Genomic DNA, 17,097 nt, shown 5'->3' on the forward strand with positions numbered 1-17,097 from the left:
TCTTTCCCATCAGATGGGATTTGGCTGTGCCAGTATGGTAGCCAGACAGATGAGAACAGCCAAGTGCATGAGGTGCACACTTCCAATGAGATTAAGAGACCATTTAGGATGCTCTATCTCCCAGCAATAAAACACTTCATATCAACTGTCATTTATCAATTGGCCAAGCACTGTGGTTGTTTTACAATAAAGTGGCTGGTAAATTGATTTTATAACCGTCGATGTTTAACGTGAATCACAATCAAAGCAATTGAAAATAAGAGCCAGAGTCGATACGTCAATAAATGTTTCATTTTCTACATGGTGGGCACAACTACTCCTCAACTGTGGCAGCATATGGACAGATAGGAGCTTTTGAAGGAGAATAGGGGAGAAAACATGGTCATATGCTCATGACCTTGCATGTAGTAATGTTGAGGTACACTATTTAACAAACTTGCAATCTCATTGTACAGTACATACTGTATGCTATAGGCCTACTAACTAGGTGATAACATTGCTAGCAATCTGTCAAACCCATAGAGATAAAACATATGTTCTCTATATTGACAGACCACAGTATTGAAACAAATTAAGGTGACAATATTTCAACACAATTATGTTATTGTAGCGTATAAATCCATTCTAGAGAGACAGAAAGCTTATTGTAAATGTTCATATTTATTCAGTGCATGTTCCGCATAAGGTCATATTTACACAAACAAAATACAACTGCTGACCAAATATTAAACTGAATGACAAAGCAAAAGCAAGAGAAAGGGGATTTCATTTATGTTCAACCCATTGACCAAAGCAGAAAAATATGCATCAAACATACATCGAATGGAGGTGAATTGCTACAGGAGGTCACCTGGCTTGTTCTGGTAAGGTTTAAGGACAGTTGAATTATCTCTGTTATCTATTTATGTGATCACCATTTCAATGGGCCCCTGAAGATGCATTGGCGTTTGGTCGGACTTGTCTTCGGGGACATTATGCATTGGAACTGTTAAGCGTGACTGATTAATGCTTTGGCTACGTCCTTCACTACATTATCATGGCGCAGAAGGGAGAGTGCATAGAATGACATAGAGGACCTCTTATGGGAGAGTGGAACAACTGAATGCTTAGCGTCATAATGAGTTCACTACTCCCCCTTCTGGAGAAGCAGACTACTACTTCACCCTTTTCTTTTAGAGCTGAACAATGTCATGGAGATGCTGGTCTCTGTTGGTGAGGACTATGAGGTGCATCATACATGTATGATCCTCGGGATATAGCTTAAGACATCAGATTGTGATAGCTAGGTATCCCGGTCTGAAACAAAGCAATACAATTGTTTGGAAAGTTTCCTCTCACAACCTCAGAGCCTGAAAAAAAACAGAACCTGTTTTGCTAACGTTCCACTCCAATTAGCAGGTCATTTGTGTAATTGTATAACATGATGCTACCACCACAATACTTGAAAATACAAAGGATTTCACTCTGTTGTTTTGTATTGAATTTGACCCAAACCTGTCGCTTTTAATTCAGGCCAAAAAGTGACTTTCTTTGCTGTGTTGTCTTGCAGTACTACGTAATGTTTTTTTTTTTTAACACAGGCTTTCTTCTTTTCACTTTGTCATACAGGCCAGTAAGGTGGAGTGAATGCAATGTTGTTGATTATCTATATTTTCAAGTATTGTGGCGGCAGCATCAGGTATAGTTGTCACCGTCAGGATCAAAATAAATACATGAAAGGAGCAAAGCCCAGATAATAAGTTAGAGGAAACCCTGCCTCATTCTTCTGAATACCTAACCCTGGGATAGAGTTGTATTGGACAATTACACACATTTTAATGCCAACGACACCAGAATGGCATTACAAATGGTGTTGATTGTTCTTGAATGGTCCAGTCTCAAATCAAAGACAAGGTTTGAATATTGCTGTTCATCAATGATTCTCAACCAAATGTAGGCCTAATAGGGATGCAATGTTGCATTTTCAAAAATTTGCCAAATGCAATTTGGATGGGTTGTTAATATGACTACACTCTTAGAAAAAAATGGCTCTGAGTAGAGCCATATAGGGTTCTTCAATTTACCCCCATAGGGGAACCCTTTTTGGTGCTAGGTAGAACCCTTTGCAGTGGTTTCTCCCTAGAACCCTTTATGAAGGGTTCTTCATAGAACCCCCTGTATATGGTTCTACTTAGAACCCTCTATGAAGAGTTCTGATTAGAACCCTCCAAGAAGGGTTCTACCGAGAACCCGTTTATCTTTGGATGGTTCTTCCTAGTACCCTCTATGAATGGTTCCACCAGCCTTATCTTTTAAAATGAAATAATTTATGACATATATCATAAGGCCATTCTTTGAGGGCCTAGTTATGCCCTAACACAGTGGTGTAAGGAAACGCTTGGTTTACAGGTCACATCAGGCCTGCAAGCCACATTGTGCTGAATTGCAAAGTGATGTTTAATTCCTATTGGAATCCAGCCAGAGATAAGATATCCAACAAGTGGCATTTTTTATCAACCGCAACCTTCATTCAGAATGACTGCCAGGGTAGGGAAGATTGAATACTGAGACTAACGGGTGCAGTAAGTCCAACTACTAACAGATTGGATTACTTTAGAAAAATGTGTATCTTAGTGTAGCATACAATTCAACCAATGTACATGCAAAAACACAGATATTAAAACAATTCTGAAAATCACCCTGCAATAGAGCATGCTGGGAAATAAGATATGGTTATATGTAGAACACTTCTTGCCTTCCAAAGAATCCTTCTTGCCTTCCAAATAATCAAAGAACCCTTGTCTCCCAAAAGGTGTTCTTCAGATCAAAACGGTTCTTGGTAGAACCCTTTCCCTCTCAAAGTACCCTTTTGCAACCCTTTCTTCTAAGAGTGTAGGATTGTGCCTTCCCACTAGACACACACTGGTTGAGTCAACGTTGTTTCCACGTCTTTTCAATGAAATTATGTTGAACCAACGTGGAATAGCCTAAACATTGAATTGACAACAGCAGAGAAATACATGCCTCATAATATGAAGTAAAACATCCAGGTTTCAAACAATTAAAGTATGTTTTCACTGTGTTGGTTTTCACTCAATTATTTAAATTGTTCAAGATCTCCATCTACTGAATGGCTTGCAGATTGATTGTGTGCTCATCCATGTGATCATTTAGCTATTTGCAGAGTAGCATATTGGACACTCTTTTCAGCATGTAAAAGACATCGTGAACCACCTAGCCACTGACATACTAGGCTAAGCTAAAAGTAACTTTGTGGCTGTGATTGGGCAGCATTGGAATGCCGTGCCAGATACAGTGCCTTCAGAAAATATTCACACAGCCTGAATTTATGATGGTTTAAATGTAGATGTTTTTGTCACTGGCCTACACACAATACCCCATAATGTCAAAGTGGAATTATGTTTTAATTAATTAAAAAAATGAATTGTCTTTAGTCAATAAGTATGCAACCCCTTTGGTATGGCAAGCCTAAATAAGTTCAGGAGTAAAACGTTGCTTAACTTTTCTAGGGTAGGGGGCAGTATTTTGACATCCGGATGAAAGGCGTGCCCAAATTAAACTGCCTGCTACTCAGGCTCAGAAGGTAGGATATGCATATTATTAGTAGATTTGGATAGAAAACACTGAAGTTTCTAAAACTGTTTGTTATGATGTCTGTGAGTATAACAGAACTCATATGGCAGGCAAAAACCTGAGAAAAATCCAACCAGGAAGTGTGGAAATCTGAGGTTTGTAGTTTATCAAGTGATTGCCTATACAGTATACAGTGACTTAGGGTTAATTTTGCACTTCCTAAGTAGAGGTCGACCGATTATGATTTTTCAACGCTGATACCGATGCCGATTATTGGAGGACCTAAAAGGCCAATGCCGATTAAATCGGCTGATTTTTATTTTCTTTATTTGTAATAATGACAATTACAACAATACTGAATGAACACTTATTTTAACTTAATATAATACATCAATAAAATCTATTTAGCCTCAAATAAATAATGAAACATGTTCAATTTGGTTTCAATAATGCAAAAACAAAGTGTTGGAGAAGAAAGTAAAAGTGCATTATGTGCCATGTAAGAAAGCTAACGTTTAAGTTCCTTGCTCAGAACATGAGAACATATGAAAGCTGGTGGTTCCTTTTAACATGAGTCTTCAATATTCCCCGGTAAGAAGTTTTAGGTTGTAGTTATTATAGGAATTATAGGACTATTTCTCTCTATACGATTTGTATTTCATATACCTTTGACTATTGGATGTTCTTATAGGCACTTTAGTATTGCCAGTGTAACAGTATAGCTTCCGTCCCTCTCCTCGCTCCTACCTGGGCTCAAACCAGGAACACATCGACAACAGCCACCCTCGAAGCAGCGTTACCCATGTAGAGCAAGGGGAAAAACTACTCCAAGTCTCAGAGTGAGTGACGTCACCGATTGAAAAGCTATTAGCGCGCACCCCGTTAACTAGCTAGCCATTTCACATCGGTTACACCAGCCTCATCTTGGGAGTTGACAGGCTTGAAGTCATAAACAGCGCAATGCATTGCGAAGGGCTGCTGGCAAATGCACGAAAGTGCTGTTTCAATCAATGCTTACGAGCCTGCTGGTGCCTACCATCGCTCAGTCAGACTGCTCTATCAAATCAGACTTAATTATAACATAATATCACACAGATAACACGAGCCTTAGGTCATTAATATGGTCGAATCCGGAAACTATCACGTTTATTCTTTCAGTGAAATACGGAACCGTTCCGTATTTTATCTAACGGGTGGCATCCATAAGTCTAAATATTCCTGTTACATTGCACAACCTTCAATGTTATGTCATAATTACATACAATTCTGGCAAATTAGTTTGCAACGAGCCAGGCGGCCCAAACTGTTGCATATACCCTGACTCTGTGTGCAATGAACGGAAGAGAAGTGACACAATTTCACCTGGTTAATATTGCCTGCTAACCTGGATTTCTTTTAGCTAAATATGCAGGTTTAAAAATATATACTTCTGTGTATTGATTTTAAGAAAGGCATTGATGTTTATGGTTAGGTACAGTCGTGCAACGACTGTGCTTTTTTCGCAAATGCGCTTTTGTTAAATAATCCCCCGTTTGTCAAAATTGGCTGTCTTTGTTAAGAAGAAATAGTATTCACAGTTCGCAACGAGCCAGGCGGCCCAAACTGCTGCATATAGCCTGACTCTGTTGCAGAGGTGACACATTTTCCTTTGTTAAAATAAATTGATGTTAGCAGGCAATATTAACTAAATATGCAGGTTTAAAAATATATACTTGTGTATTGATTTTAAGAAAGACATTGATGTTTACGGTTAGGTACAAGTTGGAGCAACCTTTTTCACGAATGCGCAGCAATTACATGCAACGCAGGACAGGCTAGATAAACTAGTAATATCATCAACCATGTGTAGTTAACTAGTGATTATGATTGATTGATTGTTTTTTATAAGATAAGTTTAATGCTAGCTAGCAACTTACCTTGGCTTCTTACTGCAATCGCGTAACAGGCAGGGTCCTCGTGGAGTGCAATGTAAAGCAGGTGGTTAGAGCGTTGGACTAGTTAACCGTAAGGTTGCAAGATTGAATCCCCAAGCTGACAAGGTAAAAATCTGTTGTTCTGCCCCTGAACAAGGCAGTTAACCCACCGTTCCTAGGCCGTCATTGAAAATAAGAATGTGTTCTTAACTGACTTTCCTAGTTAAAAAATATTTATAAAAAAATTACTACAAAAAAAATAATTAAATAATAAAAAATAAATAAAACAGTAAAAAAAATTACATTAAAAATAATAATTAATTATAATAGTCGGCAAATCGGTGGTAAAAAATACCGATTCTTATGAAAACTTCAAATCGGCCCTAATTAAATCAGCCATTCCGATTAATCGGTCGACCTCTATTCCTAAGGCTTCCACTAGATGTCAGTCTTTAGAACATTGTTCAAGCTTCTACTGTGAATATGGAGTGAACAAGAGGGCCTGGAAGTTGATGAGTGAGAGAATGACATGAGCTCAGAGGTGCGCGCTCATGTGAGCATTAGCTGTGTTCCTTTTTTTTCTGAAGACATTGGAATTGTCCGGTTGGAATATTACTAAAGATTTATGTTAAAAACGTCCTAAAGATTGATGCTATACATCGTTTGACATATTTCTACGAACGTAAATATAACATTTTTTGACTCTTCTTCGTGACATTTTGAGCGCGCTTCCTGCATTTGGAGTAGTGGACTGAACACGGGAACAAAAAGGAGGTATTTGGACATAAATGACGGACTTTATCGAACAAAACAAACATTTATTGTGGACCTGGGATTCCTGGGAGTGCATTCTGATGAAGATCAAAAGGTAAGTGAATATTTATAATATTATTTCTGAGTTTTGTTGACTCCACAAAATGGCGGGTTTGGTTTCGTGTCTGAACGCTGTACTCAGATTATTGCAAAGTGTGCTTTCGCTGTAAAGTCTTTTTGAAATCTGACACAGCGGTTGTGTCAAGAAGTGCATCTATAATTCTTTGAATAAGTTTAATATTTTATCAACGTTTATGATGAGTATTTCTGTAAATCAGTGTATGTAAACTTCCGACTTCAACTGTAGATTATATCTTGAATTCACCAGATAGCGGGTCCACCAGGGTTCTTTAGGGTTGTTGATGGCCAGCAAGGTGCTGTGGCAGTGCAGGTTTCAAAAGAAGACATACAGCATTTGGAATCTGTGAACTGGCATATCCCATTTAAAAAGCAGGGATGGGGTCAAGGTAAAAACAAAAAGGATGATCCATTATTTTTGTATTGGCTTACTTGGTTTTACACAAAAGCCCACCGCATATCTTTTGTCATATTTTTAAATCCCAAAATGTGTATCTTAAAAGGGTAGATTAATATTTAAAAAAAATGTTAGATGGTTCCTCAATCTGAAAGTACTCTATGGGCCAACAGAAACTGTAATCCATGGTTCGGTTTCCTTTAATAAACAGCAACTATCAAAGTTAGCTGAAGTTTGATTTGGCTGTTTAAATAACACTGAACCATGGATTTGAGTTTCTCCTGGCCCACAGACTACTTTGAGGATGAGGAACCATCAAACATTACGTTTTAAAATACTGAACTTCCCATTTAAATGTAAAAAAACGCCAAATCACTGACTGCCTGTCTGAGAGAAACAGCCAAGTGATCTTTGCTACATTGATCACGGTCCAGATCAGATAGAATGACGGAGGGTGCATTTCAGGGTTGCAGGAGACTGGACCAAACACATTCCTTCATGCAGAGACATCAATCACAACTGAGTGATATAAATCACACATCATGTACAGCCTCATCATTTCATTTTCATCACTTAGGCATTCATGTGTGCAGGGCTGCATGAGTAACCAAACATATTTGGCATTTCTATTATTCCCCCTCCTCTCCACATACTAAAACTGTGACAGATGGGAGTTGCCTCTAAAGATAGATGGACGTGTTAGGCTACATCTGGAAAACAGTTTAGAGTGTGTGTGAGAGAGAGATACCTCTAGAACACAGTAAAGCGAGAATGCATGAGCCAGTGTTCCACATCCGGAGCATGATACAGGTGTAGTCTGCCCAGCAGTACATGGTCACCTCCAGAGGAAAGGACTCATTACCCAACGTGAGACATTACCCAACGTGATCCTAAACAGATCTAGGGAGTAAAGCCTTTGCATGTTTGGTAGAGGGACACTATAATCCACATACTACAGTGTCCATATTAGCACAGTCACCCGCTGAGACTGAGATTGTACTAATATGGACACCGTAGTATGATGTTCATATTAGGACAGCCTCAGACTGAAACAACTCCTAAAGTTGTCCTAATATGGACACCGTATATCAGTAAGATGGGAAATACATCAGTATGTGCAATTACATCACCTCCAGTATTCAAAATTTCCTTTCAGAAGTTTCTGGAAAGTGCTTTTATCAACTCATCTCCTTAGTTAACGTAGTTGGTGATATGCAGATAAGGAGATCAAAATACAATCATTGGTGTTCTATCCAGAGCTGGGCTGAAAACATATGGCATTTAGAACGAGTGGTAGGCCAAAGGTCTATCATTGCATAAAGTCATACCACTGTGGATGCACACTGTGTGTACAAAACATTAGGAACACCTTCCTAATATTGAGTTGCACCCCTTTTGCCCTCAGAACAGCTTCAATTCGTTGGAGGATGGACTCTACAAGGTGTAAAAAGTGTTCCACAAGAATGCTGGCCCATGTTGACTAATGCTTTCCACAGTTGTGTCAAGTTGGCTGGATGTCTTTTGGGTGGTGGACAATTTCTTGATACACACAGTAAACTGTTGAGAGTGAAAAACCAAGCAGCTTTCCAATTCTTGACACACTCAAAGCCTGGCATCTTACACCATACCCCGTTCAAAGGCACTATAAATATTTTGTCTTGCCTATTCACCCACTGAATGGCACACATAAACAATCCATGTCTCAATTCAAAATAATTATTTAACCTGTCTCCTCCCTTTCATCTACACTGATTGAAGTGGATTTAACAGGTGACATCACTAAGGGATCATAGCCTTCACCTGATTTCAGCTGGTCAGTCTGTCTTGGAAAGATCAGGTATTCCTAATGTTTTGTACACTCGGTGTATAACAAGTTGTTAGAAAAACTTCTCAAAGGGATCCTTTTAGTGACATACTGTACAGTATGTATTTCAAACGTCCCAGTAGGAGACATCATTTACCGGTAAGGTCATATTGGGTAAAATAGTCATTAAATATGACAAAGTTGTCATATAGACTTAGTAAGTTGTGCACTACTAAGGGAATAGGGGGGGGGGCTGGCTAAGACAAAATTAATTTATCCTTGGTTGTTTTATTTTGATTTTCAAACACACTGCATCCAGTGTAATGATATGATTAAACTGCCACCTGACGAAACAGGAAGTTGATGGTTAAGAATAATAAAGATGGCTGAATGGATGCACACGCTTGATTATTGTGGAACATCTCTTGGGCGCATGGTTACTAGCAAATAACTCCTCACAGATGAATCATGACACCTCACTACCTTCAACACACCAGTCGGAAGGTACAGATATCTCTGCTTTCCATTTGGAATAAACAGCGGCCGAGAGGTGTTCCACGAGTATCAGGCGTGAGTGTCTAGTCAGCCATATTTATTACTTTGAACCATCAACTTCCTGTTCCGCCAGGTGGCAGTATAATCATATCATTACATCCAGTAGCCATACCATTACCGAACCATACTGTACTTGTTTATCCAGATCGCCTGCTAACTGACACTTCCCGATGTCCTCACTGTATCGCACTGTATTACAGAGATGGACCAGCAGTCTGGTAGATTTCACTCACTGCCAGAGTCGTGCCCTGATGCCAGAACATGGCAAAAGCGATACACACACCATGTAGAACCACATGGTGACGATGTCCCACCATACTGCCCTGGCCCTCAGCATACATAGACACACGGGACCTGTAGATGCTCACTGTCAAGCTATCAACTATAACTCCCCATACACAGCACACTCTTTTACAAGCACACACACACACACACACTATCTGGGATCTGATGCGTTGGACTTTTGATAATGGCACTGTTTGTCAGTTTATCATGGTTTACTGCAGTATAATAGGTTTATTGTGTGTGTTTACCCTCGGATGCCTTTACTGAAACTGAGTAGAAAGCCTGTGACACACACACACACACACACACACACTCCTATTCCGTCATAATGAGCTCAGCCTATCCAAGAGCCAACTGGCAGTCTCAAAGATCACCGGTATAGAATCGCCAGAGCAATATGACACTCGCAAGGGCACTACTATATGCGGCTGCAATTTCCCAACAGTGTCTAACCACTAAGTTACACTACTATTGCTCAGTGGTAAACTGTTGTTTTTGGCATCATTAAATCACAATACTATTTACAGATGAGTACATTAATAAAAAGTATAATAAAAACCTTTATATGTATAGGCCCATACATAAACGCAGTCCAAAGTGCTTTACAATATAGCACAGATTTGATTCCAACGGTCACTCCGGCATGATTTAGTGCTTCCAACCCCTCTTAAATATTGTGTGTGTTTGAGCTACAGACTTCTGGAGTTTTGCATTGGATTTGTCTATTTCTTCTACATCGGTCGATACCAACCATTAGCCTGATTGACGGGGTTGAACTAGAGCAGTGTTTGTGAGACAAGGGCGGATCCGGAAAACGGTCCTTCTCACAAAAATGTCTGTAAAGTCCGAATGAGCTACAAACTATTAAGACCCCAGTATGAAAAGCTGAGACGCTCACGAACGCGCATATCTGTTTTGCTCTATGACACTCACAAGCTACACAAGAGTTGTTAGAAGGTAAGGGATTATTCTACATAGAAGATCATAGGAAATCCCATGGCATAGTGCCTACGATATTGTAATAAACTCACATAGTTATTCCAAACTCCACACAGTTGTCACTGACTAGTTGGATATTCATTTCCCACTGAGCAAACCATTTCTGTTGAAGGAATGTAGTGAATTTCAGCTTTACACTGTGGGAATCCCTAGGACCAAAGAAGTTAAAAGAGAAGGTAGAAACACAGGTAGGTAGACAAGAATAGGGTATAAAAACAATGTGGTGGTACTAAAAGATTTATAAAATAATAAAAACATTATCATATTAATATTGCTTTAGTGTTGACAGCATGAGAGCATTTCTGTTCATTGTTTTGACACACAGTAATTGATATGATTTCATTAGCTTAGAAAGACATTAGCATTGGCTAGTGCAGAGGCCCCACTAATCATGTGGAAAGCCAGTAATGAAGTGCAAATCTCCATCTACATGTGTTGTAGACATAGGGAGGATTTGGTCACATCGGTCTCAGCCATTAAATGTTAAGGAAAACAACAGGGACATACATATATCCACAGCAGCTGGCTTCCCTCACATAAAGATGAGCTTCTGTGTCCTGGCAATGTCCACCGGTGACCTGAGCTCCTCTTCTCCGTAAAGTGGTTTATTCTTGTGCTTCCATAACACCATGATGATGCGTACAATAAATATGACACTGGTTATGGCCAAGATGACAGCTGGAAAAGAGATGATACATCAGGTATAGTAGACATAAGAATCATGGAAAAGTCACCGCAGTGACTACCGATAGTGATACACACAACAGTTACACTTGTGAAGATATTGTAAACATTGCCAATAGCCTAAACAATACCCAGTTCTCATTATACTTACATATAGTAAATATAACATCTTATCATTTGCAGTTAAGGATGATATGCTTGTACAAGACCTATGGGAATCTACTAATAATGCATGTGTAAGGTATCCATATTAGGCGCCTCAGCTGTCCTAATATAAACACCGTACAGGTGTTCTCTTCCTCTAGGTATCACTTTAGGAGTCAGTCAGGACATAGGGCCTACCAGACATGATGTCTATGTGGGTACCGGGCGTGGCTGGATTGGCCACACTCGCTGCCAAAACCAGGATCACCACAGGGTACACTGTTAGGATGTAGCGCACGTGCTTATCCAGGTACCAGTTCTCTATGACAAACCTGAGAGAGTAATAAGGAGGAAGAAAATCTTAAAAAATAAGTCCCATGCTTACAATAAGTGGATAGAAGGAAAGGGTTCTGGTGATTGTATGGTGTCCCTAAGCGGGAAATTAGCTTTTACATTTTAAAAGCTACTTTGCCCCTTAGGGCCATTGTATCATTGTCATGCCAATGCCATAGTTTATACATAAAGTAAATGTACTGTTCATCAATTTGCAATGGAAATATTACTGGCAAAGCAGAAATGGTTTATTAAGCTATACAGTGGGGGAAAAAAGTATTTGATCCCCTGCTGATTTTGTATGTTTGCCCACTGACAAAGAAATGATCAGTCTATAATTTTAATGTTAGGTTTATTTGAACAGTGAGAGACAGAATAACAACAAAAATATTGAGAAAAACGCATGTCAAAAATGTTATAAATTGATTTGCATTTTAATGAGGGAAATAAGTATTTGACCCCCTCTCAATCAGAAAGATTTCTGGCTCCCAGGTGTCTTTTATACAGGTAACGAGATGAGATTAGGAGCACACTCTTAAAGGGAGTGCTCCTAACCGCAGCTTGTTACCTGTATAAAAGACATCTGTCCACAGAAGCAATCAATCAATCAGATTCCAAACTCTCCACCATGGCCAAGACCAAAGAGCTCTCCAAGGATGTCAGGGACAAGATTGTAGACCTACACAAGGCTGGAATGGGCTACAAGACCATCGGCAAGCAGCTTGGTGAGAAGGTGACAACATTTGGTGCGATTATTCGCAAATGGAAGAAACAAAAGAACTGTCAATAACTCTCGGCCTGGGGCTCCATGCCAGATCTCACCTCGTGGAGTTGCAATGATCATGAGAACGGTGAGGAATCCACCCAGAACTACACGAGAGGATCTTGTCAATGATCACAAGGCAGCTGGGACCATAGTCACCAAGAAAACAATTGGTAACACACTACGCCGTGAAGGACTGAAATCCTGCAGCGCCCGCAAGGTCCCCCTGCTCAAGAATCCATATACATGCCCGTCTGAAGTTTGCCAATGAACATCTGAATGATTCAGAGGACAACTGGTGAAAGTGTTGTGGTCAGATGAGACCAAAATGGAGCTCTTTGGCATCAACTCAACTCGCCGTGTTTGGAGGAGGAGGAATGCTGCCTATGACCCCAAGAACACCATCTCCACCGTCAAACATGGAAGTGGAAACATTATGCTTTGGGGGTGTTTTTCTGCTAAGGGGACAGGACAACTTCACCGCATCATTTGACAGGGCCATGTACTGTCAAATCTTGGGTGAGAACCTCCTTCCCTCAGCCAGGGCATTGAAAATGGGTCGTGGATGGGTATTCCAGCATGACAATGACCCAAAACACATGTCCAAGGCCACAAAGGAGTGGCTCAAGAAGAAGCACATTAAGGTCCTGGAGTGGCCTAGCCAGTCTCCAGACCTTAATCCCATAGAAAATCTGTGGAGGGAGATGAAGGTTCGAGTTGCCAAACGTCAGCCTCAAAACATTAATGACTTGGAGAAGATCTGCAAAGAGGAGTGGGACAAAATCCCTCCTGAGATGTGTGCAAACCTGCTGGCCAACTACAAGAAACGTCTGACCTCTGTGATTGCCAACAAGGGTTTTGCCACCAAGTACTAAGTCATGTTTTGCAGAGGGGTCAAATATTTATTTCCCTCATTAAAATGCAAATCATTTTATAACATTTTTGACATGCATTTTTCAGGATTGTTTTGTTGTTATTCTGTCTCTCACTGTTCATATAAACCTACCATTAAAATTATAGACTGATCATTTCTTTGTAAGTGGGCAAACGTACAAAATCAGCAGGGGATCAAATACTTTTTCCCCCCACTGTATGGTTTATTGATTCAATACCACTTTGGTGAATTGAGAGGTTAGGTACAAGTTAGGAACAAACTCTCACCATCCTATGAGTCCCAATTGGAGCAGCACTAGTACCATTATGGCAGCATCTGTCTTGGGTATTGGGGTTTGATGGTCTAAAACAACGGTCAAGTGTAAAAAGGTAGCCACAGCCCACCATGTTGCATACAAAGCCACTCCATTTTGCACCTGTAATAGAGTTTACAGATATGGTGTCCGTATTAGTTCAACTTCAGTCCTTCTGAAACTGAGGTTGTCCTAATATGGACACCATAAACTAACAGCCCATTTCTGTAACAAAAAGCACACTTGTGGAAGGTTTCTGTAAGCAATGCAATGTTCTTGGAGAATCATAGAAAAAAGTTGAAATGATTGTACCAATATTCGAATGAGCCAGAGATCATTGTTGTGATATTTGTGGAGCCACGCTCCATAGACGACCAGTCCGCAGCAGGAGAACATGATAATCACGCAGTTTGAGATGGCCTGTAATGCTGTGATCAGGAGTGTTGGCACCATCTTTCTATGACACACACAGAAGCTAGAAAACGTAATTTGTCTTGAGAAGTATACAAGTTAGTTTCTTATATTCAATGTAGAAACTCAAAACAACTCAAAACATCAAAACTTAAGGTTACTTACGTAACCCTGGTTCTATGAGAATATGAGATATACAGGATATGCCTGGACGTGTACAAAAGCTTGAACTAAACAAACACACAGCGTCTGTTGGAGACAGACAGGTCGAGTAGCAAATGAGGTGAGTCCCTCTCCTCCATAAAGGAACCAACTCGCCAACCAATTGGTCATTCTCAAGCATGCCTCTTTTCCTTGCGCTCTCGCGAGCAGGGAAAATTGGTGAGACATCTCACTCATATTCTCACAGAACCGAGGTTACGTAAGTAACCTTAAGTTCTATATCAAATGCTTGTTTGGATGTCTCACTATGGGATTTGGCCAACTCCCGTCATGCAGACGTGCTCTCCAAAGCCATGGTAGTTCTAACATTACCCCTCAGAGGCTCCGCCACTGAAGACAGTATGCACCAATGAAGGTGCAGTGACGTCCAGTCGGTAAAACCTCATAAAAATATGAGGGGTGGCCCAACATTCCGCCTAGCAAATCTCTTTTAAAGAGATGCCTTTGAACAGTGCCCAAGAGGTAGCCAAACCTCTGGTGGAATGACCCCTCAGCCCATCAAGGGGCTGTTAACCCTTAGTATTATATGCGGTGCAGATGCCCTTCTTCTGTAGAATTGAAGGGTGGTGGGTGGAAAGCCATAAGCTCCAAGGCGAGACAGTTGTAATTGCCACTGACCTTAGGCATAAAGTCGGGGTTACCTTGAAAAACCCTGGGTCAAACTGTAGGCACAAATGATGGACTGACATCATGACTACGTCAAGCTTGTTACTCTTCGAATTTGTTGGATGCATTTGCTGTTTGTTTTGGTTGTGTTTCAGATTATTTTGTGCCCAATATAAATTAAATGTGACTAATGTATTGTGTCATTTGGGAGTCACTTTTATTGTAAATAAGAATAGAATATGTTTCTAAACACTTCTACATGAATGTGGATACTACCATGAGTATGGATAATCTTGAATGAATCGTTAATTATGATGAGTGAGAAAGTTAGATGCACACATATCATACCCCACCATAAATGCTAACCTTCCCTGTTATTGTAATGGTGAGAGTTTAGCATGTCTTGGGGGTATGATATTTGCTTTACTTGATAGTTTTTTTGGTTTGGGGACAGTGTGCTCGGTGGTGACTGACAAATTGTCTTCCTGCCTCGGTTGCATGTGAGAGTGCTGAGGGGAGAGCAGTGGCACGCGGGGCACTCGTCTTCCCAGTGAGCGGATGCATAGAAAGGAGCCGCTGCAAGAGAGGTATGGTCCTAGGAGCACAGATGGGCCTCTCCCCCATTTTGATGGGGGGTAAAGTCTCTACTCCACCGAGAAGAGGCAGGGCAGGACACGGCGTGAATTGTTGGCTGCCCATCCTGGGGAGTCATGTGGGCGGGACCTGTCTGGGACCTGTCCTAACTGTCTGCCTCTGTTAGGAGAGCCGAACTGTGGGTTTGCAGCCAGCTGCATTGCTGGGGGCTTTGTGTTACAAAAAACCCTGGTGCCAGCAAGTTGCCTTCTCCTTCCCACGAAGCCTTGGCTCATGAAGGGGAGTGGGTTACCATGGTTCCCAGGCTTTCGGGGCAAGCAGAAGTTGAAGGCTTTACCTTCCTTGCAAAGTTCTCACTTCTGTCAAATGGCGGCAATAGGAGCGTTGAGGAAATTATATTTTTCCTTGTTTGATTGGCTGGACAAGTTGAGCCACAGGGCTCTCTCCCCCACCAACACAATACTCATGGTGCCACCGCAGCCTTGGATGGCGGCCCTAGATGCCTGGAGGTTGAGATCCGCAACAACAGCAGATTTTGTCCTAATGGTCTTGGCTGGCTGTGCCTTTGACTAAGAGAATGTTCATCTCTTGTAGCAAATCAGCCTAGTGTGACAGGAGTAGGGACGTTACGTTCAATGCCTGTACTGAACGTGCCGCAGCAACGTGGACCTTTTGGAATATGGAAGCGGTAAAATGCTCCGCCTTCCTAGGAAAAGCAGTGCCAGTCATAGACAAGACACTGTTGTTGAGGTGGCTAGACAGTGAACGCTCCACCACCAGAGGCTTGCCGTGGCCCAATTCCTCCATGCCCTGGATGTCATTGCCAACACAGTGCCTGGTTTGGACCCACTTTTTTTATATTTGTATTTATTTAACTACTGTAGGCAAGTCAGTTAACTTCTCTAGGGTAGGGGGCAGTATTTTCACGGCCGGATGAAAAACGTACCCAAATTAAACGGCCTACTACTCGGGCCCAGGAACTAGAATATGCATATTATTAGTAGATTTGGATAGAAAACACTCTGAAGTTTCTAAAACTGTTTGAATGATGTCTGAGTATAACAGAACTCATATGGCAGGCAAAAACCGGAGAGAAATCTAACCAGGAAGTGGGAAATCTGGTGCTTGTAGTCCTTTCAAGTCATTGCCTATCCAACATACAGTGACTTAGGGTTCATTTTGCACTTCCTAAGGCTTCCACTAGATGCCAACAGTCTTTAGAACCTAGTTTCAGGCTTTTGCAGTGAACAGAGAGCGAACAAGAAGGCCGGGAAGTTGGTGACTCAGAAAATGACATGAGTTCATTGGCGCGCATTCACGTGATGAGGTAGCTGTGTTCCAAAATGTTTTTCATGACATTGGAATCGTCTGGTTGGAATATTATTGAAGTTTTATGTTAACCTCTTACATCTAGACGTTCCGCTAGCGGAACACCTGCTCCAATATCCAATGATAGGCGTGGCGCGAATTACAAATTCCTCAAAAATACAAAAACTTTCGTTTTTCAAACATATGACTATTTCACAGCATTTTAAAGACAAGACTCTCCTTTATCTAACCACACTGTCCGATTTCAAAAAGGCTTTACAGCGAAAGCAAAACATTCGATTATGTCAGCAGAGTACCCAGCCAGAAATAATCCTGACACCCATTTTTCAAGCTAGCATATAATGTCACAAAAACCCAAACCACAGCTAAATGCAGCACTAACCTTTGATGATCTTCATCAGATGACA

General features: G+C 40.9%; 1 protein-coding gene across 3 annotated transcripts in view; it reads right to left on the reverse strand.

The window, feature by feature from the left end:
• Nucleotides 1-641: 641 nt before the first annotated feature.
• The window catches only part of LOC106590110 (uncharacterized), a 32,021-nt gene continuing 15,565 nt past the window's right edge, over nucleotides 642-17,097 (reverse strand). For 2 of the 3 annotated variants that reach the window (XM_014180688.3, XM_014180686.3), the window contains 4 exons: nucleotides 13,841-14,003; nucleotides 13,503-13,651; nucleotides 11,444-11,577; nucleotides 642-11,095 (listed from right to left, as the gene is read on the reverse strand). In XM_014180688.3, the coding sequence (XP_014036163.1) occupies nucleotides 10,950-11,095; nucleotides 11,444-11,577; nucleotides 13,503-13,651; nucleotides 13,841-14,003 (592 nt within the window). In that variant the 3' untranslated portion in view covers nucleotides 642-10,949. The remainder of the gene's footprint in view (nucleotides 11,096-11,443; nucleotides 11,578-13,502; nucleotides 13,652-13,840; nucleotides 14,004-17,097) is intronic. The other variant, XM_014180687.3, reaches the window with a different exon arrangement.

Source organism: Salmo salar, chromosome 29, assembly GCF_965601325.2.
Source record: "Salmo salar chromosome 29, fSalSal1, whole genome shotgun sequence".
NCBI classification, from domain to species: domain Eukaryota; kingdom Metazoa; phylum Chordata; class Actinopteri; order Salmoniformes; family Salmonidae; genus Salmo; species Salmo salar.